Source organism: Pseudorca crassidens, chromosome 9 (assembly GCF_039906515.1).
Source record: "Pseudorca crassidens isolate mPseCra1 chromosome 9, mPseCra1.hap1, whole genome shotgun sequence".
Taxonomy (NCBI): Eukaryota; Metazoa; Chordata; class Mammalia; order Artiodactyla; family Delphinidae; genus Pseudorca; species Pseudorca crassidens.
In genome coordinates, this window is record NC_090304.1 from 10,515,957 (window position 1) to 10,543,382 (window position 27,426).

At 55.6% G+C, this 27,426-nt stretch overlaps 1 protein-coding gene across 3 annotated transcripts; it reads right to left on the reverse strand.

Annotated features, from left to right (window-relative positions):
- Positions 1 to 5,484: 5,484 nt before the first annotated feature.
- Positions 5,485 to 26,825, reverse strand: CD5 (CD5 molecule). Of its 3 annotated transcripts, none has more exons than XM_067751731.1 (11): positions 26,707 to 26,825; positions 15,447 to 15,494; positions 13,405 to 13,716; positions 12,866 to 12,928; positions 12,287 to 12,619; positions 9,982 to 10,275; positions 9,199 to 9,324; positions 8,437 to 8,490; positions 7,383 to 7,502; positions 6,774 to 6,865; positions 5,485 to 5,940 (listed from the first exon to the last, which is right to left on the reverse strand). In XM_067751731.1, exons 1-10 carry the CDS (start codon positions 26,756 to 26,758, stop codon positions 6,777 to 6,779), a joined length of 1,491 nt encoding a protein of 496 aa, XP_067607832.1. In that variant the 5' UTR covers positions 26,759 to 26,825; the 3' UTR covers positions 5,485 to 5,940; positions 6,774 to 6,776. The 3 variants fall into 3 exon arrangements, with proteins under 3 accessions (XP_067607832.1, XP_067607831.1, XP_067607830.1); XM_067751730.1 differs by having other exon boundaries at positions 5,485 to 6,097; XM_067751729.1 differs by lacking the exons at positions 5,485 to 5,940; positions 6,774 to 6,865; positions 7,383 to 7,502; positions 8,437 to 8,490 and having other exon boundaries at positions 8,700 to 9,324.
- Positions 26,826 to 27,426: the final 601 nt, after the last annotated feature.

The window sequence follows — 27,426 nt, forward strand, 5'->3', positions numbered from 1 at the left end:
CCTGCTTCCGGTTGACTTCTGAGGCCCACCCCGTCCGTCTGCTCCCTTAGTGCCTTGAGTCTCGTTCACAGCAGCCCTCACTTCATCCCCTTCCTTTGGCTGCCTGATGTAACTCTTCCCCACCCCCAAAAGCCCTCCTGAGAGAGACATCAAAAGATACCCTAACAGTTTCTTCCCACGTGGTGCTTTGTAAAACTCCATCACTGCATCAGAGTCGTTTCTTTGCATCTCCCTCGTCTTCAGAACCTATAGGGCAGGGATTGTGACTCTGAGCCACATGCAGCCCCCAGCACGTTGGGGATTTTCAGTGCATTGAGTAATAAAAACGACAGTAGACCAAAGGGGGGTGTGATGAGCAAAGCATTACCTTGGTTGCTGCAGACGTGAACCAGGTCTCAAGGGCGGACTCTGGAGCTGCTATCTGTTAGGAAGTCATATGTGCCTTGACTTGTCCACTACTCAAGTACCCAGCATCTGGTGGGCCTGGGGTGCTGGGGGCCAACGAGGAAACTCGACCTTCTGGTGCCTGCCCCCCTCCCCGGCCTGCGTGCCATCAGTGGGTGCGTGTGACGAGATGCTCGATTAGCCCTGTCGGTCCCTGACCAGCTGTGCTTGCTTCTCATAAGTTATTTATACAGAGAAATCACTAAGGGACTCTGTTGGTTCGAGTGCTTCTGAACTGGATGAACGATCGCTGGTATGTTTGTATTATATAATTAGTTGCCATAATAAACTTTGATGAGTTAAAAGTGTTGTGGTTCCAGTGAATTTGAGAAGTGAAGACGTGGCTGCCAGTGGGGGGCATTGATTTTGTCAACTGAAAGAAAAATGCACAACGTAAGCCTCGTGGATTTCAGTTTTATTTGGAGACCTTACTGCAGACTACCGCCTGGGGAACAACCTCTCGGTAGCTCTGAGAAACTGCTCCAAGGAGTTAGGGGGAGAAGCCAGTACATACATGATTTCGGCTAAGGAATAGGTGCAATCCGGCACCTCTAGGTGTCACCCTAGAGTCGTTTCAGCTCTTCTGTGTGTCCCCATTTCTCCCTCTGGCAGTCTAAAACCACTGTGGGCACACAGAGAGCCCTGGATGGCCAATCCCTATGTGTGGGTCCCTGGATGAGCTAGTTTTTAAAATTAATGAGTGGGTTTCCCTATGGGACTGCTGCACGGTATGAGGATTCGCTTTCATCGCTTCCGTAAATTTCTCAGTTGCCTGAGAAAGTCGTAACTGGCCGGTAAGAGCCGTGTCCGTTTTTGGAGCCGAAAGCTCTCATCTGGTATCTTCGCTTTTGTCCTGACAAACCCTGTTAAATTGCCAATTTGATGAAAGACGTCAGGCTGGCCTCCTACCTAATCACCCAGTCAGAGCCTTCCCGGTGTCTTTCAACCGGATAGTTATTCTGAGTGTCTTTCAACCGAGCACTTTCTCTGTATCTTTCAACTGAGAAGTCAGGTACCTTTTTTATCTACTACCGAATGGAGCTCAGGATTGCCAACCAAGATGGGAGCTCTGAGACTCAGGAGGGACTCACCCAGTCGTCCGGCCTCACTGAGGAGGCAGAAGGCACAAGGGGCCTTCGTTGGTACCAGGGCTCCAGAGGATTGGAGAGTTCAGGTGGAGAGAAGTCTGCTCTGGGTCCCTCTGTGGTCACCAAAACTGTCAACTGAAAGAAAAACGCACAGTGCAAGAGCTGTGGGTTTCAGTTTTATTGAGGGGCCTTACTATATATGGACTATTGCCCAGGAAACAGCCACTCAGCAGCTCTGAGAAGCCAGCATAGATATGATTTTGGCTGGGGAGTGTATGCAGTCAGGCACACATCTTGGTTAAAAATGACTCTGCTAGTCGCGAGGATCAGACATCTCGGTTAATGATTTTAGTGCTTTTCTGTGCATGCATGGGAAGGTGCAAGAATCTGGGTGCATTAAACTTTTTTCCGGAGGTATCTCTATCTCAGGAGCTTGTTTTTCCAAAGCACAAGTGCCTTTTTGTTTTTTCATCCTGACTGCATTTCAGGGTGCACTGTCGGTCAGCGACTGCACTGGCTAATGACTTAATCCTCGTAGAACTGGGTGGTGGGCAGCGTTCTTTGTTTTGCGATTTCTTCTGTAGCCTTCAGACCTCTTTGGTTCATGTTCACAAAGCCCCATCTTTCTGAATATTGTTTCTGGAGCTGCTGCCCTCCCCTGCCCCTTCACCCCCAGGGCGTGGCTCTTACAGCATTTCCCTTTCCACTTTTGCCCCGTTTTTTTTTTCCATCTGAGGCATTTTCGCGCTGGAGCCTGCACATTTGCCTTGTCCTGGGTGGAGAGCTTGGGCGGTGCGAGGCCACAGCGCCCCACTAGCGGGCATGCGAGCCTCAGCGGAGCACAGATGGGGCCCCATTCTTGCCACCTGCTGGGCTGACCAGGACTGTCAGCTTGTCCACGAAGGACCCCCAGCTTGGGTTCGAATCTTCGCATCCGGTTTCTAAAGGCGGATGGAGGGGCAGCAGGCTGCTAAACTGGCTGTGCAAGCGGTTTTCTGCCTTACCCAGCCTGCCTCCCTCTCCAGCTCCCCCTGAGCTCAGCTGCTCATCGTGAGGCCTGGGAGGGCGTCTTGTTCTTTCAGCAGGAAGGGCAGCTTCAGGGGAGTCAGGAGACCAGGTTTCTAATGGACCCGTGAGTCAGCCCTTCTGTTTCCTTCCCAGCAAGGTGACGAGGGCAGGCTGCCTGTGGAGGATGCCCAGAGATGCTGAGAATCTCCAGCGTTGAATACTCAGCGGGGCTGCACTTTGTATTAACCTTCGATGTGCATCCTCTCAGCAGCCCTTCAACCCCCAAGTTTAAACAAGGGGAGGAGACTGCAGGTGGGTAGTTCAGCGGGTCACTCAGCCTGGGGAGGGGGGGACAACCCTCGCACCTGCTGTGATCTGGCTGCAGGGGATCCTCTGAGATGCCACTGTGGTACCAGAAATCACCAGGCTTCAGGAGGCCACAGTCCTGAGAAAAACTTGGGTAATCTGTGCTGCGAATCCCCCTGGACTCCGGTCAAAGGGTTACTGCCCTTTGCCCCCTCCTGAACTCTGACCTTGCCTTGCAAGCGTATCAGGGACTGAGAACGCAGGACACCAGGGACAGCTAGGAGACCCCTGGGCTTTGTAGGAAGAAGCTGAAAATCTCAGGGCTGGGGGAGGGGGCACAATCAAGTCAGTGCTTTGCGTTGGTCCCAGAGTGGTGGCCGGGGGTACCAGGGGCCGAAGAGAGGAAGCAGCCCTTTCTAAGCAGCTCGGCGGAGAGCTGCTCTAGCTGGTCACTCAGGGCGTGCCACCCCTGCTGCTCTGGCCTCTCTCTCCCCAGGCCCTCCCCACCCCTTCCTCCCTGTCCTGCACCCGCCACATGAAATCACTGGGCGTCCTCTGCCGGATCGCTGTGGGCTACTACTTTTTTTTTTTTTTTTGCGGTTCGCGGGCCTCTCGCCGCCGTGGCCTCTCCCGCCGCGGAGCACAGGCTCCGGACGCGCAGGCTCAGCGGCCATGGCTCACGGGCCCAGCCGCTCCGCGGCATGTGGGATCTTCCCAGACCGGGGCACGAACCCGCGTCCCCTGCATCGGCAGGCGGACCATCAACCACTGCGCCACCAGAGAAGCCCCCGCGGTGGGCTTCTTGCTGCCGTGGGGGCTGCACGGGGACAGACCCTAAGTGTCAAGTTCAGAGCCTCACAGAGATTCCTAGCGCGGTGAGAAGGGCACTTAGCTGCGGCGAGGCCGTTTGAAATGCCCTTTCAATGCCACTCGGTACTCCCAGACCCTAGCGGCGTGACAGGTTTGAAGCTAGACCCGGTCCTTGGTAGTGCGAGTGAGCTTTCCTCTTGGGGTCCCCAGTTTCCTTAACATGCGGAGAACGTGCTAGAATCAGGTTGCCCGTGAGGGTCAGGTAGGCAACGATTTAGGGGAGTGGGCCGGGGCAGATGAGTGCTGCCCTCTCTGGCTGAGGTAGAGGGTGTATCCTCCGCTCTGCTCTGGGCTGGGGGTGGAGGGGTTGGGGGCCACAGGCTGGCACGTGGCCCCAGGGGTGAGCCCAGGCCACAGTAGGGCATCCTCTGCGGCTGAGCGAGACCGGGCAGTTGCTCATCAGAGGAGCGGCGCCGACCAGTGGCCTGTGGGCTGTGTCTGCCCACCGAGGCTGGAACTTGGCAAAGGTGCTTCCGAGGCTGAGGTAGTTCCTATTCAGTTGCTTAACCAAACATCTTTTTGGAAATGCATCACCCAAGCCCACCACCACTTGCAAAACAGTTTTGTAGAGAGACTTTCTGCTCAACGCAGCTCTTTTTTTAGGGTGGTGTGTTTTTAAGTAGGTCATGGTGGCTGTGAGGCCACTGAATGGTGGCCAGACTAGAGATTAAAGAGCTTTTATCCGGAAAGGGGCTGGTGAGAGACATTTGGTGCCTCGGGCCCTTTGCGCCTCCCTGAGAGCCGCCTCCCAGTTCCCTTTTGAGGAGCCCCTTCAGTATAGGAATCTCTGCCAGGTGACTCCTGGTACCCAGGTGACTAGGTGTCCCTGTTTCCGGATTCCCTGCGTGGTCAGGGGCAGAGCCACACCCTGGGCTCTCTCGGGACAGAGTCCTGAGCAGGGAGTGGGTGAGAGTTCGGTTGGAGGGTGTCAGTGGGGCCAGAGGGCTGGCCAGGCTCTTCTGGCATGCTTGTGCCACTCCAGCTCCCCGATTCTGTGAGCAGCCCCCCTCATCCCCACCATATCCTTCTAGGAACTTCCTTTTGCTCTTCCAGAGTTGCTTCTGTGGCTTGGACCATTGATATCTCCTGGTGGATATGGGGCCAAATCGAGTGGAGCAAGGCCCCAGCCCCGAGATGTCTTCTCAGGGCCCAGCGAGGCCCGGCCAGTCCTCTCCCTTCACTAGACCCTTAAGTTCCGAGTCAGATGCCCTCCTCTGGCTCGTCGTTCAGGAAACCCAGGCACTGCAGGACTAGGTATGTGTCTAGGCTTGCCAGGGAGTCGAGGGGACTATTTCAGTTAAGGGAATTACTTAACCCACAGGAATGTTCAGTCCTGGTCTCTTACTCTCAGGTTAGGAGGTTAACTGATTGGCTGAAATGACTTGAACTTTGGACTTTTAACAGCTGTGTGAACCCAAATCCCAAATCGGCTAGGATTTACTAGGTACCCACTTTGTGCAGGGCCCTGAGGTGGCACTGGTGCCCTTTGGACTTGACAGCCAGTGGTCCCTGCTCTCGGTCAAGTGAGGGGCTGCGAGGGGAGGGGGCACAGGTCGAGGGCTGGTGATGGGGCTCTGGGTCAGGCAGCCACGCGTGCTGGCTGGTGGCTGCTGTGCTGTGTTAGGTCCTGTGTCAGTGTTGCACCCTCTGACCATGAGGCTGCAGAGCCCTCGCCCCCTGGTAGGTGCCCCTTCCCACTGGCACCCCCAGAGGGATCCACAGGGGTGGACCCTGGATTGAGGAGGCCGGGCACTCTAGTTCTCAGGAAGCAGAAAAATCATTATTTACAAAGAACATATTAAAAATGCACGAGAGAAATCAGCCCTTGCCTCCCACCACCCGCAAGGTGTGAGCATCCTCGTGGAGCCTCATGGGTCAGAGCTGGAGAAGAGAACTGAGTCCCCCAGACGGGGGAGGGCGCTGCCCGGGTCCGGACCCCGTGTGTCTCTGCTTGGGAGGGATGCCTGCTTCCAGGCTCTGCCCTTTCGCAGCTTCCACACCTGGAGGGCGGCCAGCTGAGCTGCGTTGGGGTCTTCGCCTGGGCTGGTGAAGATGTGGAGAGATGTGTGAGCTGGCCTGCCTCTGCTGGGCAGTAGGACGTGTTGGAAAGTCACGTCCATGGTCCTGCCGGGCAAGGACCTGGACCCTGTTTTCCAAGCAGTGACTGCAGAGTATTCTCAGGACAGAAGGTCTGGCTCTTGATGTTTGTTCCTGGGTCCCGGTTCTGTGTGGTGAGAAGGAAGTGTGTCGGCGGAGGAAGCCTCATACTCTGGAGATGGTTCAGGGAGGTGGGGGACAGGCCCAAAGCCCCCACCCCAACGTCAGGGATAGCAGCTTCTCCTTCCTGCTGGTGTAAGTCCATCAGGATACTCTCAGGGGTGCTTTTTTAAAAAAAGTCGAGGTATAGTTGATTTACAATATTATGTTCGTTTCAGGTGTACAACATAGTGATTCAAAAAGCTTATAGATTATACTCCATTTATAGTTATTATAAAATACTGGCTATCTTCCCTGTGCTGTACAATACATCCTCCTAGCTTATTTCTTTTATACATAGTAGTTTGTACCTCTTAAACTTCCCCTACCCTTAGGGGCTCTTTTATGTAGTCTTCTGAGATGGAGTTTTTTTTTTTTTTTTCTTTTTTTTTTTTGCGGTACGCGGGCCTCTCACCGCTGTGGCCGCTCCCGCCACAGAGCACGGGCTCCGGACGCGCAGGCCCAGCAGCCATGGCTCACGGGCCCAGCCGCTCCGCGGCATGTGGGATCCTCCCGGACCGGGGCACGAACCCGCGTCCCCTGCATCGGCAGGCAGACTCTCAACCACGGCGCCACCTGGGAAGCCCTGAGATGGAGTTTAAGGTCCATGACCCCTCTGCTCAAATGGCCAGAGCGGCTCCCGTCACCGAAATTGCTGACGCTTACTCTTTTCCTTTATAAGGGTCCAGGTGCTCGTCCCCCAGCCCCCCACCAGGTCATGGCCGGGCAGGGCGAGCAGAGGTGAGGAACCAGGTGGCTGGTTCTTATTTATCCCCAGGGCTCTGCGGGGGCCGGGCTCACCTTTTACAGCCTCTGAGCCCCGTGCAGATCATAGTCACTGTCAGAGGAGTTATCGGGCTGGGTGGAGACACGACGCAGGGCCCCTTCCAGAGCTGTGGACAGAAAGGAGGCCATTTGAGCAGGGTTATCCCTCCAGGCTACACAGAGAGAGCCCTTCAGAGCCAAGAGCCCTGCGGGGGCTGGAAGATCACAGAGACTTTCTGAGCTGCTGGCTCAACAGCCCTGAAACTTGTTGTGATCAAATCAGCTAGTGTCCTCTAACGATGCTGAACGCCAGGCTCCCCGCGGCTTAATTGTCAGTGCCAGTCAGGGAGCACTCGATACAGGGCTCTGCGGGCCACTGACGGATGCTCTGTTCTGCCTCCAAGGGATCCGAGGGGCCTCATTTATTGAGAAACAGGTCCTTCAGGTCACAGCGGTGCTGGGGTTAATGACATCCCGGCACATTCTCTCTAGCTGTATCCCTTCCATACCCTGCCGTGACCGGCTGTCAAAGGGGGGCCGTTTGATCCTTCTGCCCCCTGCTCGGCCTCCCTTCTTTCTCCAGGCGATCATGTGACCCTCTGCTCGGCCCTGCCGTCATTCCTAGGAGCGCCAGCTGGTGCTTACCTGGAAAAGCTGAGATTTGGGAGTTCCTGGGAGGCTGACTGTATTCGTTCTCCAGGTGGGAGGCCGTGGGGTTCTCAGCCTGGGACCGGACAGTCACCGTGTGGTTGCGATGGAAAGACACTGAGCGGATGTGGGAGATAGTAACATTAGACATGATGCTCTGTCCTCCTCCCCAACAGGGGCCCAACTCGAATTTCCTGTTCCCACTGTGTAACGTGGGGGTGGTGGTGCAAGGGCCCCCTGAGCTCCTTCAGTGCAACCCTTTTTCCCTTTCTTCCCTGGGAGGCTCATTGTAGCAGCGCTCAGGCTTTTAGAGCAGCTTTGGGTCAGCTGGCAAGCTGACGGGCGGGCAGGCCATCAGTCAGACAGTCAGTCAGTCATCAAACATTTATCAAGCCTGGAACTGGAACACGAGTGATAGGGCAGATATGGTCTCTGCCCTCCTGGAACGGGGGGGCTTTATATTGTAAGAAAGACTTGACAACACAGCGCCTTCTTGAAGGAATTGGCCCTTGACACACAAAGTGGGGGAGAAGGTAGAGTAGAGGCAGGAGGAGGGCTCTGGTTCTACCCACAAAGGGGGCTCTGGCTGTGGCCAGAAGGAGAGAGGATGGAGATCAGGGGTGGGGACAGGGCCGGCTGCATCCAAATGTCTTAAAACTGGCCTTGTAAATTGTTCCACGATAAAGACGTTCCATGATGAATCTAGCTTGGACAACCCTTCTTAACATACGTCCACTTTGGAGATGAACCACGCAAAAATGCCCACGAAGGTTCTGACAAGTCCTGAAGTAAAGAACCGTGTCTGGCTTTGCTTAACTCACTGATTTCCGAGTCTCTTTGATCACGGGGCCCTCTTCTCTGAGTACCACCCATTAACACCTGTGGCTACAGTCACACCTTAGATGAGCACAGGGGAGCTCAGAGGCCTCAAGGAGCCACTGACTCTGTCCACGGTCGGCAGTGACCCGTGACCCTGCTTCACGGCCTCCTTCCTGAGTCTCGTGGCTACTGACCTGGGCCAAGGGAGGATCCTGCCTCCGGGGCTACTTACTGTTCTGGTTCAATCCCGTCGGGCCAATCCACTGGCGCTGCTTCTTCTGGCGGACTGAGTGACAGACAGGAAAGGCACATGGTGGGGGGGAGGGGGGTTGAGACAGGCATGGGCAAGGGGGGCGGGAGCCAGGGAAGGAGGGAGGAGGTGGCAGGTGCATGCTGAGGGGCCGGTTCTCCAGGAGAAACCACCGCGGGGTGCTTAGAACCAGAATTAAGACCTGGGAGGGCAGCAGGGACCCAGCCATCACTGCCCACCTCTGGCAGTGGGCAGCCTCTCTAATCTCACACCCTTGTCTCCGAATGATTTCCTCCCGAGTTCTGCAAGGCCAGGATGATACCCCCTACCTTCACAAGGTCTGGGGTCGCCCATTTGTGGTATGAGGAAACCAGAGCTCAGGGAGGAAGTGGTTCGATTAGCTGCTAAGTGGTGGAGCCGGCCTGGGGCACGTGTCTTCTGGGGTCAGACCGTCTGGACCCACCACAGTCTAAAGAACGCCCATACCCTCCCTTTGGGCTGGAGTGGGTCCCAGCTGGGCCCCTGGATGTGGGCGAATCAGTGATTTTCCTGACTTTCTGTTTGTTACTTGGTGCGGAGAAAGGCCGGTGGGCGGGAGAGGGGCAGGGCTGGGTGGTGAAGCGGAGGTGCTCCCGGCCGGCTTTCTGGAGGCGGGAACCCTCCTCTGTGGGGCTCGTGGGCAACCCGTCCAGTCTCCCCACGCAGGGGCTTGAAAGGGAGGAGGTTCGGGGCACCTACACCTACATTTCTTCACCAGCTTCTTGTAGGCGAGAGGGCCACACACCACCAGCAGCATTACCACAAGCACGAGGGCCAGGATGACGCTTGCCACTGTGCCTGCACCCAGGCCCGCTGGGCGTGTGTTCTGGCCTGCAGGAGGCAGAGTTAGGTCAGCCCCAGCCTGGGAGGCATCAAAACTGTCCGTTCAGAGGGAAGCTCCTGGCTGGCTGGCTGGCTTCCCCCAGTAACTCACCAGCATGTGCGGAAGGCAGTTTTCTATCTGCTGTCTCTCCACCCGTCTCTGAAATTCTCTGCTACCCGTTCATTTATCCACCATTTACTATGTAACAGTTGATCATCGGCTATCATTTGCCCCTCCTGTGATCAACTCTTTAAGTTTCCACCCTTTTCCAGTTACTATGAGTGATCACCTTGCCATCACATACAAATAGCCAGCCAGCCATTCATCGCTCTCTTTTCTGTGTGAGTCAATTACCATTAGTGCAGCAAATATGTACCCCCCTCCCTTGCTTTTCTGCTTTCCATCTGGAAGAGCAGAAGACGGAAGGAGAGTTCTATCATTCATTAGCTGCCTGACAATGGCGGCCAGTCTCCTATTGACGGTTCGTGCTCACTGCTGCCTGAGCACTCTTGTCCCCTCTCCCCTCGTTTGTCATCCCTCCATCCTTCCCCAGGGCTCTCTCTTTAGTTCCTGGGGCCTGTTCTTCAGAAATGTGCTCATCGACTGAGTCTTAGAAGGAAAATCCAGAACTACCCTCCACCCACCACGGGCTGGGCCCAACTCACAGGTGACAAACACTCTCTTGCAGTGGGATTTTTTCTGCAGAAGCTGGTGGCACTGGGACAGCTTCCCCGGGGGACAGAAGAACCCCCCGGAGGTCTTCTCGCCGGTGTCCAGCAGCTGGTAGGAGCTCACGTTGCCGCACTGCTGCTCCCGGCACACGTCCTCCCACCTCGCCATGCCCTTGGCCGAGGAACTGTCGCACAGGGCGTCCCACTGCTTGCCCTGGCGCACCTCCACGGAGCCTTCACACGTGCCGCTGCCCCCCACCAGGCGGCTCTGCACCTTGGGCTGGAAATCTGGGGGAAGAGCAACGGGAGGTGAGGTGGTGGGCTCGGCGGGAGCTCCCTGGGCCCCGAGCTTGCATGCCTGGTCACTGGGACCCCGTGACACTGGCAGAGTGGGGGCCCTGGCAGGGCCCGGCGCTCGGGGGTCTGGGTACCACGTGGGACTGCCTTCCTTTCTGCCTTTCCCTTCTTCTGGCATCCTCTCTGGCATTTTCCCCGTCAAGCCCTGTCCCTGGCGCCTCTGGGCAGCTGCAGCAGCTCAGGCACGTTCGGTGAAGAGGCTGGCAGTGCCCGTCAGCAGCCACCAGCGGGGAGTCGTCCCCCACCCAGGTGGCAGTAAGAGAAGTGGGGAAATAGGCCCCACCTGGGTCCGCTTCCCTCTTTGAAACGTCCTCTCATTCTCTTGCTGCTCCTTGAGAGCTGGGAGGGCTTTTCAGAGAGGGGAAACTGAGGCCCAGGGATGGGAAATACCTCCTGCTCTGAGAACTGGAGATTCGCAGGTGGGATGGAATCCAGGAATCCTGCTGCCCAGGCCTCAAGCCTGGAGGGACCAGCTTTCATAACAGGGCCTGGTCCAGCAGAAACGGATTCATTTCTGCTTATCAGGGTTGGGCCTGGAGGCCCACATGTGCTCGAGTTAGAGCGAGTTGTGATCGCAGCAGCTTTGGCCAGTTTCTATAGCAACATCCATCTTCAAAGCTCTAGTAAATCTTCTATTTAGAAAAAAAAAATCCAAGGCAAGCCTTCTGGGTGTGGTTTTGCAAGTTGTAGCCTACAGGAGGGCTCCTAGCAGAGGGGTGGGTGGGCCTGAGAGCCAGCCAGGTTTTTGCATCAGGCCAAGAGATCCTTGGCGGCTGCTTCTGCCTGGAGGGGGCAGCATCTTACTAATTCACACCATGTGTCCAGTGGTTTGGGGGCATCCCTGCCTGCAGGATAGCCCAGTGGTCCAGAGCAGATGCTTCCCAGATGGGTGCACATGGGTCCCTGAGACTTTGCTGAAAGGCAGATCCTGATTGGTAGGTGGAGGGTGGGGCCTGGGACTCTGTAGTTCTAACCAGCCAGGTGAAGCCAATGCTGCTGGTCTGGGACCACACCTGGAGTAGCCAAGGCTTACACAACAGGCTCTGGAGTGATGCTGCTTGAGGGGAAACCCCAGCTAGTGCTCCATGATACTGAGGAAGAAATTTAACCCCTCTGAGCCTCAGCTTCCTCATCTGCAAGGTGGGGATAATAATAGCACCCGCCTTCTAAGCTTGTTGTGAAAATGAAGGAATGCCCTGACTAGTCCCCAACGTGATGTAAGCACTCAGGAAGTATGACTTCTTAAAGTCTGGGCTTCACTAGACCATCTGGTGATAGGAGCCCACTACGTCCCGAGGCATGCTGTGATTATCCTTATTTTGACCTGTGGTCCCTTTCCCTGCAGTTTCCCCATTGATCCTCGTTTTGGGATCCCCCAGACCGGCCTCTGGGCTCCTGGCCTCGACCACACCGGCATCGCCAGTCTCTTCTGGTTGGTGGCCTGTGACTCGGGAGCCTCTGCGGGAAGTCCCCTGGGGCCCTGCTCTGGTTTTTCTCTACCTACTGTGCCTCAGGGACCTCCTAGGTCTCACCATCGCTCCAACATCATCTGTCCCCGGGATTTATAAACTCCCCTCCTGCAAGCCTGGTCCCCTCCAAGCGCTCCATCCTGCTTGGGCCCTTGACACAAGCCACAGTCCACCAAACTCACCAGCGGACCGTGCCTCCTCCTGTAAGTCCTGCCACTTCCCCGTGTGGCAGCCGAGCCAGCGGTACATTTGGGCTTGTTCTGCGTTACTTTGCAGAGATGCCCGGGGCGTTGGGTGTGAGTGTGGCCTCCCCACCCCATGGCCGCCCTACCTCTTAGAGGCCAACGATCAGCCCTCCATGTCCCTTGTGTTCTCCGTAGCGCTAGTGCCCTGTGCTGCACGGAGGGCTTTCAGGAACGTGTGGTGACTGACCACATGGGGGCGCCCGTGAGTCTTGGCCCGGTCCCACTCACCAGAACAGATGAGGCCAAGAGCTTGGCCTCCCGCCTGGGGCTGAACTTTTCTGAAGCACTGCTCCAGGGTGGCACATCTCCTGTTCTGGATCCTCCACCGGATTGGCAAGGGACCGCTCTCTCCTGGCTCTAGTTTCCTGGCTGCCTCGGTCTCTGGCAGAGGCCTCAGGAAAGAGCCACACTGGAGGGCTGCACAGATGAGGTTCCCCAGGTCCTGGATCCCGTCCTGGGACTCGATGCCGACGGTGCCACCCAGGCTGCCGCTGTAGAACTCCACCAGGCCTGCACACCGCAGGCCCCCGGGTCGCGCCACCAGCTGCAGCCTGGGAGGAGCTGGGAGGTGGGGAGGGACCTGAGTGCTGACGACCAGCAGCAGGGCCTCTCTTGCTCTGTGGTTCTAACACACAGACGGGTGAATGACTGGCCGACGGCCCCGGGAGGTGGTGAGGTCCCAAATATTGCATGGAACATGCGCTACAACTTTTCATGCTTATCTGAAATTTAAATGTAACTGAATATCCTGTGTTCTTGTTTGCTAAATCCGACACCCTACCCCCAGGGCCCTCAGAATCCTTTTACCTGTGGGCTCCGGCGTGGTTATGGGTGGGGGGCTCGTGGGAAGTGGTGTTGTCCTCAGTGGCTCTGAAAAGAGATGCTCTGGTTAGGGAGGGGGCCGGGACCCTGGGAGGGAGGAGGGAAGAGTAGGGGGTGTGGGGAGAGTTGGGGTCAACAACCGGCCATGTTGAGAAAGACCTGGAACTCATGATGTAAGTACCACGGGCCCCATTAAGTCCACCTGACCCACACGTTGTGTCTAGGCCTCCTGCGAGGCAGGCAGTACCGGCCCGTTTTACAGTTGGGAAAACAGAGGTTAAGCGGAGACAATGAAGTTAACTGTTGGCAGAACCAGCTCTCGACCTTTTCCTTCCCCAGAAAGGTGCCAGCACGCCCTCAGTACTCCTCCTCCAGTTCCCCAGCAGTGTATGTTTCTGAGAGGGTAGTTGTAAATCGGGGACCCCTTCCACCTGCCTGCTCAAGCCCCAGATCACAGGCGTGGGCAGCCTCCTCGGGGCTGGTGCCCAGGCCCAGGGAACCCACGGGGCCAGCTAGTTACCCACCTAAGCAGATCAGGGCCAGAGGGTCCCCCTGATTTGCCTTGCTGTCGCTGCAGTTGGAGAAGGACCCCAGTTGTCCACGGCAGGTGATCTGGCTCTGGGGTCGCTTCCCTTTGAAGTGACGGAAGTGGGAGAGGAGCAAGGGCTCCCTGCATCGCAGCTCCTGGCAGAGCTTCCAGGCCCGACCGGGGTCCTCCCGGTGGAACGGGCGCAGGCCCCAGCTCTGGCTGTGCACCGTGTACCACTCGTCCTTGTAGTTGACCTCCAGATGGCCCTGGCACCGCGAGCCGGAGCCGCTTAGTCTCACTGTGAACCCTAGGGGTCAAAGAGGTGGAGGGGGCAGTCGGGCTGGAAAGGGCCCTCCATGGGGGCCCCTCCCTGCGCCTTCCCCATCTGGACCCCACCCCTAGCAAGGCTCCCGTTGCCCACGGGCTGCCTGCTTTGCTCCTCCTGTGAGCGTCGTCCTCTGGGACCTTGCAGGGACTTTCCAGAAACTCAGGCTGATGCTGCCTCTGATCTGGGCAGCCCCTTGAAACCAGGCCAGGAGGACGGGGCTTGAGACCTCAGAGCCCAGGGAACTCGGGGCAGTGAACGAGGGGCTCTCAGCGCCCACCGTCCTGCAAAATCGCCCCTTCCTGGAAATTCTGTTTCAATAGACCCCAGATAGGGCCCGGAGCCTGATCTTTTTCTCTCTCTCTAACTTTTATTCTATTTTTTTTCTGTTCATTTTTTTAATTGAAGTCTAGTTGACTTACCATTGCTGTGCCAATCTCAGCTGTACAGCAAAGTGACTCAGCTATACACACACAGACATTCTTTATTTAATATTCTTTTCCATGATGGTTTATCCCAGGAGACTGGATACAGTTCCCTGTGCTATACAGTAGGACCTTGTTCTTTATTCATTCTAAATGTAACAGTTTGCATCTACCAACCCTAAACTCCCAGTCCATCCCTCTCCCTCCCCCTTTGCCCCTTGTCTCTAACTTTTAAAATCAGTTTTATCGAGGTACAATTTACATACAGGGACATGCACTCATTTTAAGGACACTTGTTCAATGGAATTTGACAAATGTATGCACACCTATAGCCCCCGCCGTGCTCTAGAAGAGAACACGCCCATCACCTGGAAGCTGCCTCATGCCTCTTCACAGTCGATTTCCCTGAATCCAGCCTCAGGCAGCCAGTGATCTGCTTTCTGTCACTAGAGATGAGCTCTGCCTGTTCTCAAACGTTATATAAGTGGGACTGTACAGCAGGAACCATCTTGCTCGAGTTTGGAGCTAGGATGCCATTGCAGGCTTCCAGGTCCCGGCCCAGGGCCTACCAAGCCCTCTGTGGCCCCTTTTGGTTGCCAGGTAGCTTCATGAGATCCTCTCGCCACATTTGTCACCAAATACATTCAGCATGATGTTATCTCAGGAAATGTGAAAAAGAGAGGTCTGTGGTGAAGTGAGTCTGGGAACTGCTGAATCTGAAAATGCTTAACTGAGTTCCTCATTGCAGGACTTCTCGGAGCCTTTACTAGGCCAGTGTCCCCTGTTAGGAGTCTGCAGTGGGTGATGTAGTGTTGCCTACCCTTCGTCCAACGAGTTCCGTGGAACCCTGTTTGGGAAACACTAGCCTCTAGGATTAAAGTCCAACCTCTAAGGCAAGACATTTCACACAGTTTACAATCCGGTGCAGCCTCTCTCTGCAGCCCCAGCGGCGAATGTCTCTGGCCAGGGAGCATCCGGCAGGACTGGGCAGGAAAAGGACTTTGCAAGGTGCAGTTATGGCCAGTATCTTTTCTGTGCCTGGTGAGTGGGTCATAATAATAATTAGCACGACACCCAGCATTTGTGGGGTGCTTTACAGCCATCCAGGGCATCTATCTGCAAATGGGCCTCACGTGTGCGTGCACGCATGTGTGCGTGTGTAGGGGGTGTGGGCTGCACTCTCTCTCTCTCTGTAAGGTGCGATTCGCTCCGATGGAGGGATGGCAGGTCCCCCTACAGCCTGGTGGGATTGTTCCCCGCCCCCCTCTCCACGTGGCTCTTCCTTACCTTGGTCCTCTAAGTTGAGCCCTCTGAGGCCTCTGAGGCAGGAAGTGACTGCAGAAAGGAGAGAAGAGGGTCAGGAAGGGAAGTCTCTCTCCTGCTTCGCCTCACCTCTAGTCACAGCCTGATCAATGGCATTTTTGCCTCCAGCCACTGTCGTGGGCTTCAGGGGCAGGGATTCTCATACTACAGATGGCAACCCTTAGGTGGGTCATGGAACCAGTTTAGCGGGTTGCAACCATCAATTTTCCTTCTTGTTTTAAAACTTTACTTTTTATTATTATTTTTTAATTAAAAAAATTTTTTTTTGTGGTACGCGGGCCTCTCACTGTTGTGGCCTCTCCCGTTGCGGAGCACAGGCTCTGGACGCGCAGGCTCAGCGGCCATGGCTCACGGGCCCAGCTGCTCTGCGGCATATGGGATCTTCCCGGACCGGGGCACGAACCCCTGTCCCCTGCATCGGCAGGCGGACTCTCAACCACTGCACCACCAGGGAAGCCCAAAACTTTACTTTTTAAAAGAACATGCAGTAAGTTCCATTTTCTTTTAGTGCACAATTCTATGAATATGAACACGTACACAGATCTCCATAATCACCGTAACCATCAAGGCCATACAACAGTCCCATCACCTCCCAAAATTTCCTCATGCTGTCTCTCTGTAGTAATATGCAGCATTGCAACCATCAATTTTTAAAAAATCATGTAGTAACACAACCATCGATTTTTAAAAAACTGGAACGGACTAGAATAGAAATGTCAGAGTGCATCGTGTTTTGTGAGGATACGGCTCACTTTGTGTGTGTTGGGTGGCAATATAAAAACATCCTGAGTGTTGCTTTCAGTCAAAAAATGTTTGAATGTCATAGTTCTAGAGAGCTGAGAACTGAGCCGGAACGGGAACCCAGAACATGTGTTACTTTCTAGAATTCCCAAGGCAGGATAAGAATGATAGCAATTTCTCTTTAACAGCTCCCAGTTCTAGAGGAGGAAATCAGAGCTCAGAGAGGCAAAGGGGCTTGCCCAAGATCACATGGTCAGTTGGTGAAGGAGCCCAGTGGACTTGGGTCTGGGGGGAACTGGCCTCCCCTCTGTCCTGGCTCCTGCCTGGGCCCCTTCAATAGGAATGTGGGCCATTGGGCAGTCCCTCCTCCTCGAGCCTCGTGTGACTGTGGAGCAGGGGTGTCAAAGTGGCTCGTTGTCCGTGGCCACGTGTCCGGCTCGCGTGTGGCTGGGGCGGAGGTTTGATCTGGGTGGGGACGGGTCGGGTGGCACGTCTGTATGGCCTCAGAGCCCACCCTCCACGTTGGCTGCCCGGCTTTATCAGTCGTGGAGCAAGTGTTTGGTTTCCATCTGCCCCGGGCTTGCTTCTCACTTGGGAGCTGGGCACAGCATCGGTCAGGGTGAGTACTTTATATAGTAAAGGGCTGTGTTTAAGTTTCTTCTGAGAAATTGTTGCTGGGTGTAAAAAGTCCCGTTTTTGCCTGAGTGTTCTGAAGCTGGTGGTAGAATTTTAAGGGGAGTCATGCCCCACCAGCCTGCCCTCTCCCTCCAACCAAGACTCCTTGTAATTAAGTTGTGGCCTATGGTAAGTTTCTTCCATCTTGGCAAGAGCCCGCCATGGTTGCCCCGGGAGTCCTGGGCCTTGGAAGGGGAAGGTATTTCTCACACAGAGGGCATGTCGGGTCCAGAGCAGAGGCCAGAGCTCTGGCCTGGGTTGGGAGGGGGCTGGCCAGCTGTCCATCATCTGATCTATTGCAATGGGCAGGGCAGCCTCAGGAGGACATGGTGGAGATGCCCGGCTAGCTTGGTGAGAGAGGAGGCAGGGGGCCTTTGTCCAGCCCTCGCCTCTCACCCCTGACCTTCCACTCCTACCTCCCTCCGTCCCAGTTCCCACCATGAATGGGGCTGTACACCTTTAGGGATTCATTTCTTTGGCTAAACCCTGAGGGCACTTATGGGGATAGGGGACCCAAAGATCCATTCTTTGGTGCTGAATGTTGCAGGATAGGTTTTCTGGCACTGATGCCTTTCTCTGGGTCTGAATACCAGCTCTGCCACTTCCTTAGCCCCTGTGAGCCTCAGTTTCATGGTCTGAGGCTCAGTATGGGAGCAAGACAGGGACCAGCTTCATAGCAATGTTGTGAGGATGAGATGAAATAATCTATGCAAAAGACAGCCCGTGCCTTCCTGGCTGGCATTCAGTTCAACACCAGAGTTGGTGTTGCTGGTTGTGGAGCTGGCTGGGCCCGGGGCAGGGGTGGGCGGGACTGCAGGCCTGCTGGGGAGTTTTCCCGGGGGCAGGGGTCCTTGTCTGGACGCTTGGAGAGCCAGCTCACAGGGCTCGCCACCTCCCTTTCCCACCTGGGACCTCCGCAGTCCCAAAGTCACCACAGTCAACGTCCGTTAACAGCAGCTACCAATTATTGAACACCTACTGTATACTCAGCCCTGGGCGAGGGGTCCTTACGGGTATCGTTCATCTTCCGCACGGTCCCACGATTTGAGTTGAATATGTTCACAATATAGCTGTCGGGAGAGGCAAGTGCCCTGTCCCGGGTAACACCGCCAGCAACTGGCAGGACCTGGATTTGAACCACGAGCATGCCTTCCAAACCCATCTCTCTGCCTTCTGCCATCCAGCTGGGCCTCCAAAGTGTCAAGTTCAGAGAATGAACAAATGAGCAGAAATGAACATGACCTTGACCCTGACCCTGGTGCTGGAGTCCCCAGACCCTGAAGCCCCTGGGGACAGGGACTGGGCCTGACCATCCCTGCGGATCTCACACAGAACAGCCAGAGAACATTCTCAGGAAAGACTGAACAACCTGAGAACCAAGAAAAATTCTAAAAAAGAAAATGCTCTGTGGAGAAAAGGCATCTATGCATTCCAGGGCTTCGCCTCCCTCTGGGAGCCTGACTGGCCTCAGGTGAGCAGCATTTCTTGTCTTGTCCCTCCATCACCGTCACTGTCACCACCACCATCGCCATCACCACCATCACCATCACAACCATCAACACAATCACTGTCACCATCACCACTACCACCATCATCACCATCACCATCACTGTCACATCATCACCATCAACACAGTCACTGTCACCACCACCATCATCAACACAGTCACCGTCACCATCATCAACACCATCACCAACACTGGTACTGTCACCATCACTGTCACCATCACCACCATCACCACAACCATCCTCAACGCTTTTTTTTTTTTTGCGGTATGCGGGCTTCTCACTGTTGTGGCCTCTCCCGTTGCGGAGCACAGGCTCCGGACGCACAGGCTCAGCGGCCATGGCTCACGGGCCCAGCCGTTCCGCGGCATGTGGGATCCTCCCGGACCGGGGCATGAACCCGTGTCCCCTGCATCGGCAGGTGGACTCTCAACCACTGCGCCACCAGGGAAGCCCTCAACACTTTTATAGCTGTACTTTCTCCTAGACACTTTTATACATTAACTCTCTCAGACCTCACCACAGCTCTGTGGAGTTGGCACTATTATTTTGATCTCCATTTTACAGATGAGGGGACAGAGAGATTAACTAACTTGCTAAGCAACTGATGAAGAGCGGGCCCAGGACTCCAAGCCAGGCCATCTGGCACACAGTCTGTGCTTTTGACCGCTGGGCCTAGCTGCCTCCCTTCCCTTCAGAGGGAAGGCTGCCACGGCCTGCTCTGTGTTTCACCAATTCCTGCATGTCCCCGGCGTGCAAACCTGATGAAAGACAGTGAACTTGTGATTCCCTTCAGTCAGTGAAACATACTGTGGGAAGACTTTCCATGAACTTGCTGTGTGATCTTGGCAAGTCACTCAACCTCTCTGGGCTTGGTCTCCTCGTCTGTAAAGTCAGGAAGTTAGAGTCCACCCTCCCTCACCTTCCTTTCCGTTCAAACTTCCATGATCTATAATCTTCAGTTCCTGATGTAGCTCAGCGGCAGGCAGGCAGGCAGGCGTGGGCAGGTGAGATGTGTGACTGACTGGGAGCCTTCCTGGGTGCTGCTTCTTCCTGTCTGTCCAGGGATCCGTTCAGGTTTTGATTGTCCACAACTTATTTTCATTCTTTCAGCTGCTTCTCACAGGGATCAGACCAACATCCTCCTTCCATCGAACCCTGCTGACTGTGCTCGGGGTCCCTTTGACCCCCTCCCTGGCTACAGCTTAGCCCAGCCCCTGCGTGCAGCCCGAGGCCCAAGGCTTTGCTGCTGCAGAACCTGCAAACAGAAGCCTGGGGACCCATGATACCAAGAGGGACAGGAGGCACAGAAGCATCCTGCCATTCCCCAGGTTCTCATCCAACACCACACCCCGAGCAGCTGGGGCCAGGCCCCTTCCCTCCCCTGCCAACCTTTCCTTGGAGGCCCCACTATTTAGGGCTTAGACTGGCCAAGCCAGGGAACGATCAGGGCCAAAAATCCAGAGGGACAGTAGGAAGGCTTTTTCACTCTCCCCTCCCCCCGCCCATGTCTGCCTTTGTAGAGATTTAACCATTTTGACTGCCTGCCCTGATGAGGTCTCAGTGAGGAGTAAATGAATTCCTGAAAGAGGCTCTGAGACATTTACGAGCTCACCCCCTTCCTCCCCTCTCCTCTTGCATCCCCCCCATTCTGGATGGTTCTCTCTTTGGTTCCCTGTACAGCAATACTCTGGACCACGTCAGGCCACAGATGAGTTTTATTTGCTCAGCACAGTGTTATAATTTTTTTTCTGGAGCCCATTGTTTTGAAAGGTTTCTTTCTCTTTTTCTTTTTCGGGCAGTACCGTGCCGCATGCGGGATCTTAGTTCCCCGACCAGGGATCAAACCTGAGCCCCCCTGCAGTAGAAGCGCAGAGTCTTAACCACGGGACCTCCAGGGAAGTCCCTTACTTTTCTTTTTTGTAAAAAAAATCCCAAGGTCCAGATATTTTTGAAAAGCAACATGCTTTGGCCACATGGGGCTGCATCCCCATGAGCCCCCAGGGCAGCCTGTTCTGTCCTGGTTTGCCAGCACCCTCGGGGCACCCTACTGTCACCCTGCATCTGGAGAGCCTCAGCTTCAAACACATGATGGCTTCTGCAGCAAAACATATGAATTTTCACAGTAAGTGGGATGTGTCAAGATTATAAGTAGTCTCCTATTCATTCAGGTCAGGATTTGCACTGTAAACGTTTGCCAGAAATTTGCAAATTTGGGGTGGGGTTGGAATTGCAAATGAACGTTGGTGGACCTGTATTATCAGTCCCACTTTACAGCAGAGCCAGAACTTGGCCCAGGCTGCTGGCTTCAGAGCTTGTACACTTGATGCCACCTCTGACCCACTCATGGGCCTGCCTGGACCCGTGAGCACCTATGCTTGCAGCCCTACACACTGAGAACTGGAGACAAGAGTGTGGCCTGCCGAGGGTCCCGGGGGCCCCGGGATCCCAGGGAGGAGCTGGGACTTTACAGATGATAATAATAGTCACAGCGACCTCTGACCCCGTGCAGACCCCAAGGGTTTTTCACGGGAGACCCCATTTCTTCCTGACTGCCTCAATCAGGGGGGGCTGTCATCACTCTGTTTTCCGGATAAGGAAACTGACAGACTGATTTAGTGCGGTTTGGAAGTCTGATGTTCCATTTCTCCCGTTAACAGTGATTCCCTTTAATAGTCCATAACATTCTCACCAATTTACAGCAAACACAATTTGTCAACTGCCTTTTGGGGGCATTCCGGATTTTCCTTCCCTCCTCCTCTGCTGAGAGGCTGACTCGGAAGGCCAGGAACTCCGCTTTTCTGAAACGACTCTCATCAGTGGGGCTGTGTTAACCTGAGTCTGTATCAGGGCTTCAGGGAAACAAAGATCTCAAAGGGCCGAAATTCTGTTTGTCGGGTTGAGCACCAGAAGAAGTGGTTGGTTTTTGATCAGGAGCCTTTTTATGTGCAAAACTTGTAGAAAATCACACTGGGCTTATGCCAGGAGGAGCCTGGGGGCTGGAGCCTGCAGAAGGAACAGCGGATTCAGGTCTCTAATCTCGCTCACCCAGGGTCTGCGCCGATGAGCGACGGTGCGCAGCTTGTGGGCACGGTGGCCTTCGTATCTGAATTGCAATTCCACGCTCTCCCTGGTGGCCTCGTGTGTTTGATTGAATTTGCATGAATTTCACGCCACCGTATGTGACTCCACTGTCACAAGGACAAGGCCTCCTTTCTGTTCAGAGCTTCACATATCCCAAAGCCCGCACAGGGGCTCGTCCTTTCCATGCACAGCCCTGTGAAGAAGGGACCGAGCTCACCCCTATTTTCAGATCAAGAAACCAAGGTTCAGAGAGGCTCAGTGACTTGCCCAAGGTCACACAGCTCGCTGTTGGTAGGGTCGGTGAAGAAACTCTGCCACCATCACTTGACAGGGCCCCATGGGACTCTACCACTGGGAGACCCCAGAGCCCGCTCGCCCATGGTACAGAAAGGGGAAACTGAGGCCGGGGAGAGGGAGGGGCTCACTCCGGAAGGGAGTCTGTGGCAGTACAGGGGACCCGTGCTGCCTCTGCCAGTTGCCACCAATCTCCTATCCTGTTTCTACCACATCTCTCCCAGCTGTGCCCCAGGGACAAGGGAGTATCAGGGTCCCTGTGGGAGCCGTATGGGTCAAGCCCCCCCAGGGGTACATACCAATGATGAGGGCAGGGGTGGTGACAGTAGTAGTTATAGAGGAAGTGATACAGGGCCACGATTCACTGTCTGCAATTCAAAGTCTAAAACCAGAAGTCTTTTCGGATGCATTTGGCAGGAAGGCATTTGTGCCTTCAGTGTGCGAATTCGGTTTCACTGCAGAAATGGGAATGTGTTTCATTATGGCATGTTGCCCAGTCTGGAAAATTCTGGGTTCCCAAATGCATCTGGCCGGAGGCTCCAGGTAACGGCTTGTGGACCTGGAGAGGCGAGAGTTCCAGTTTCTCTCCAGGGCACTCTGCCCCCTTTCTCCTCTGCTTGGCCCCTGGGTGCCTTGAGTTCATTGGAGAAAACGCTCTGTGCTCATGGAGGCTTCCACAGCTGCCTCGCCACCAGCCTGTGTGTGACGGCCCGTCTGCCTGCAGCCGTCGTCCCCGGGTCCACATAGCATGGTGCAATCGGTCATTTCTTACATGTATTTACTCAAATATTATCTTCTCGTGAGACCCACTGCAACTTCCTGGGATACAGCATGGCCCCCGAGCTCCCAATCCCCAACCTCACGTCACTTCGTGACCTCCTAACATCCGTATGATCATTGATTTAGCTTCTGTCTGTCTGTCTCCCCATCACACCCCAACTACGATGTCGGATGCACCTGGACAGGAATTTTGATTGTTCATTGCTGTGTCCCCAGCACTTAGAACAGTACCTGGCACATAGTAGGTGCTCAGTAAATACTTGCTGTCTGAATGAATGAACCAGATTTAACGATAGCAATTATCCTTTGAGATGGGCACAGTGGTTATCCCCATTTTATAGATGAGAAGGCTGAGTCTCAGAGGGGTGTTCTTGTCATTTGTGAGTGGCCAAGCAGAAATCGAACCCGGATCTGCATTGCTCCAAAGCCCCACAGGCCTTCACACATGTCTGCACGCAACACAGGCACACATATAGCAGGTACACACACAGCACACACACACATGCTCACCAGGCACCCACAGGCACCCACATGCATGCACACAGAACAGGTGCTCAATCAATTTTGTTGGGTGGAGTTGAAGTCCCTCCCTGGTCCCCTGGTCACTGCAGGGAAACCCCTCTGAACTGTAGGCAGGCGCTGGTCAGAGTGACCAGAGGGGACAGTGCCAGCCCCTGAGCCCCCAGGTCCCTCTGCTACCCGCTGGGGGTGGGGAGCTCGGGGTTGCTGGGGGCCTGATTCTTTGCACCCAGAGCCAGCAAGGGCCTCAGCTCTGCAGCTGGGGCCGCGGGCCGGATGGCGGGCTCACACTGGGCGTCCCCTCTCCTCTCCTCTACTGTAGATGCCCAGCCCCCCTCGGCCTGTCCTGCCCGTTGCCTTCACCCTTGATGTCCTCTCTGCCTGGGACACTCCTCCTACTTTTCTCTGCCTGGCTGGTTCCTTCCATCATTCGGGTCTCAGACGAGACATCATCTCCTCAGAGAGGAGCCCCTCAGACTGGGAGCCCCTTCGAACGTGAACTTGGTTAATGAGTCTCAAACATTGCGGTTTCCTTCGTTGCGATCACGATATTTAGAAATTTGTAAATATTTCGGGTGCGCCCTCCATGAGGGTGGACCCCTGTGTGGATCACGGCTGTATCCCCAGAGTTTTACACAGAGCTGGACACCTAGTAGATGCTCAATAAATGTATGTGGATGAATAAATGAATGAATAACTAGCCTGTGCAGGAGGACTGGGGGAGAGAAAGACTGATGGCTAGGCTCGAGGCCTCCCCACCAGGTCCTGACACCTTGTTTCTTGCTGACTCTGATAATAATAATAATAAATTTATATAATAAATAAATTTATATAATAAATGAATTTATTATTATTATTAATGCTTACTGAGCACTTACACAAACCGACATTCCTATTAAAGCTCTGTATTCATTGATTCACTTAATCCTTATAAATCGCTATGAGGCAGGTCCTATTATTATTCCAATTTTGCAGAAGAGGAAACTGAAGCTTACAGAACGGGTCCATGGTCACCCAGCTGGCAAGGGGGGACCAGAATTCAAACTACCAAGTCCGTGACTTTCCCAAGCCTTAGTGCCAGCTTCCGGAGTCCCGGTGGCCGGGCCTGAGCCTCTGGGCAGTGATCAGGGCTGCCTCCACGCCCCACCTTCAGCAGGTGAGCCCTGGGCAGGTTGGAGCTCAGGGCAGCTGCAGAGGGAAGCAGGCTGTGAGCATCTTCATGTACCAAAGGTCCCCCAGCCACGGGCACAAACGTGATGGCCAGCCAAGAGGCCGCAGTGTTCCCAGGGCTCTGGCGGTGAAGCGTCTCTACTTGGAATGTCTTGAAGGGCGCCTGTGCTGTCTGCCCCCAGCCACAGCCCTGGCCCTCGGTGTCCCCAGCCCTCGGTGGCCGCCTGTCTGCTGGTGGCGGCTGTGTCCTGCAGCCATTTTCCTACTCGTGGGAGTGGCTTTGGTGTGCCTTTGCTCTTGGCTGGGGTACAGAGGAGCCCCCACAAGAGCAGAAGCACTGCACTGCGGTGGGCTCTGCAGCTCACTAGCTGCTCGCCCTGGACCTCAGTTTTCCGCACTGTAAAATGGGGACAATGGGCCCACCTGCTTCCTAGGCTGTTGTGAAGCTTTCAGAAGAAAATGGCTTTAAAAGTATTTCTTGGGCTTCCCTGGTGGCGCAGTGGTTGAGAGTCCGCCTGCCGCTGCAGGGGACGCGGGTTCGTGCCCCGGTCTGGGAGGATCCCACATGCCGCGGAGCGGCTGGGCCCGTGAGCCATGGCCGCTGAGCCTGCGCGTCCGGAGCCTGTGCTCCGCAACGGGAGAGGCCACAACGGTGAGAGGCCCCAACGGTGAGAGGCCCGCGTACCGCAAAAAAAAAAGTATTTCTTAAGCTGTGACCCGCTGAACAATGGGAATGTTTTTTATCCACCAGTTACACACACACACACACACACACACACACACACACACACACACACACACACACACACACTGGGAATCCTGTGCTCCTGGGCTTCCAGATGGTTCCCACACTCTGGTGAAGGCACTGCCTCCAAGGCTTCCTGACTCTGGGCTCCATTAGGCCTAGTCCTACCAGGAGCCTTGCCCCTGATGGGGTTCAGGGGGAGGCCAGCAGAGCAGGACTCCACCCCCACTCCCAGGGGGCTTGGCTAGACTCCTGCCCTGCTGGGGTCAGAGGCCACAGGTGAGGGGTCGGTGGGGAGCTTAGGGGCCTGGTCCTTGGAGTCTCCAGGGCCTAGGAGGGTCCCGTAAGCAGCGGGGTCCATCCGTCAGCCTCTCCCCTGGGGACAGAAGGTACTTTGTACCTCCTGCAGCTCCATGGAAGAGTAGCCGTGAGGACATGTGTGCACGTGTGCCATTGCCACATGCCTGGGAGAAGGCAAGTCTACATTTGGAGGCCATGTTTTACCCATGAAAACACACACACGTACACACACACACACACACACACACACACACCTCTCACACACACATACTCACACCTACACACCCGTTTTCTAGGAGGGACTGAGGCCCCCCACCAGGCAGGCAATGTCCCCAAGTCCTTTCCCTTCAAACTGGGAAACTGCAAGCTGCCGCCTGTTCTCACCTGTTCCCGTCCCGAGTCAGTCACCTCTCTCACCCTGCCACACCTTCCAAACCCTTGAGAAGTGGTCAGATCTTACCCAGTTCACCCCCCCTGCATTTTATAAATAAGGAGATGGAGGCCCCGAGAGGCTCGGACCTACCTGAGGTCATACCCGGCCAGGCTTGGACCCCAGGGCTCAGGTCACGAAGTACCCTCCCCTCCCCGCCCCTCCCGCTTGCTCAGGACCCTCCCCACTGGCCAGTGTCGGTGACACCCCAGCAGCAGGGCTCCGGTCCTGAACTAGCGTCCCAAGCCCTCAGGGATGGAGGACTGCCCTTTCCACCGTCTCCCCTCTGGCAAACAGTAGGCCCCAGACTCACCCACCCCAACCTTATCCCCAGACAGCTTCTCCAGAGGCCCCAAGTCAATTCTACAGTGGCCCCCGGGGAAGTGTTCAGAAGCCCCTCCTCTGGGTCTGGAGTGACAGTAGGCCCACACCTGGCTGGCAGGCCTGGCTGAGACCCCCTCTGGGATGAAACCAGTAACTAGGGACTAAGGTGTACGTCTTTGACATCTGCTCGACGGTGATCCGGTCCCCACCCTGCCCTGGCCCGCTCTGCCCAGAGCATCATCAGAACTGCCCAGGAGACGGCAGTTTCCTGCCCCTGGAGGTATCCAAGTAACGACTGGACCCTCATGGGGTGGGGGGTAGCAGCAGAGGGAAGCCGGCATTGAATGAGGGCTGGACAACTTGATTTCTAGGCCGAGAGTCTGATGTTGGCATGGATTCCACCTCGAAGGGGACAGTAAGGTCCCCAACAGTGCAAGAGAGAAGCAGAGGTGGGGCCCTGGGGGTGGGACAGGCAGGGCCAAGAGCCGAGCTGGGGCTGGGGGAGAAGACAGGGATCCTGGCGGCCCCAGCCCTCCGTGCTGCTCCAGAGAGGTGACATGCGGGCCTGAGTCAGACTGAGGGGATCTGACTCCGGCACCTTCTTCTCTGTACCCTGAGCCCAGGTACCCCAGAAGACACCCCAGAAGGGGTACTCACCCAGCAGCCCTAGCAGGTACAGGGCGGCCAGCGGCGGATGTCGAGACCCCATGGGCGCGGCCTCCTCTGCCTCCACTTCAGCGAGCTCGGCCCCTGTAGGTGAGGGTGTCTGGCCCTGTGTCTGCCTCTCCGGGAGAAGGGGGAGGGGCGGGCAGGCTCATGCAGGGGTGGGACAGGGGAGCAGGCAGTGTGGGGCCTGTGTCATCGTGTTTGAAGTTGAAACTGTCAACTTCCTCCTGGGTAAAACCATCTGCCCCAGTTCGAATGGCGGCCCTGATCTCTGCCAGCTTCCTGCCCGGGGTGCCTAGGCCTGGGCCAGTGCCCTGACCCCGCCATGCTGGGACAGGGCTGCGGCCTGGGGGAGCCCTGAGCCGGGCCGAGGGGAGGGAGGCCTGGGGGAGGGGGTTGGGAGAGACGGGGGACACGTCTCTGAGCTGTGCTGGGGTGATGAGTGAGAGGTGGGAGGTGGTGGGCACCGCCCCTGTCCTTGCAGCAGAGACTCAGTGATGAAAAACCAAACCAAACCCTCCATCTCTGCTACCGGGATGAGGTAGCAGTTGGATGTGAATCCCCGCAGGTGGCATCTTACGAGCAAGCACAGGAGAGGGCTCCTCCATGGACCCTGGGCTTGCATCAGGGTGTGTATGTGAGAGCTCAGTGTGGATGGCGTGATCTCTGTGTCGATGTTGCTGAAATAAACCCCGGGCTGCTGAGGAAGAG

What these genes read in the sequence shown, in the direction of transcription:
- CD5 (XM_067751729.1), bottom strand. Translation starts at nt 26,758, where the DNA reads ATGGGGTCTCGACATCCGCCGCTGGCCGCCCTGTACCTGCTAGGGCTG. An exon ending in TCTTGGCCTCATCTGTTCTG is followed by an intron (nt 10,276 to 12,286) that starts GTGAGTGGGACC and finishes CTCTTCCCCCAG; the next exon opens with ATTTCCAGCCCAAGGTGCAG. An exon ending in CAAGAGAGTGTTTGTCACCT is followed by an intron (nt 9,325 to 9,981) that starts GTGAGTTGGGCC and finishes TGCCTCCTGCAG; the next exon opens with GCCAGAACACACGCCCAGCG.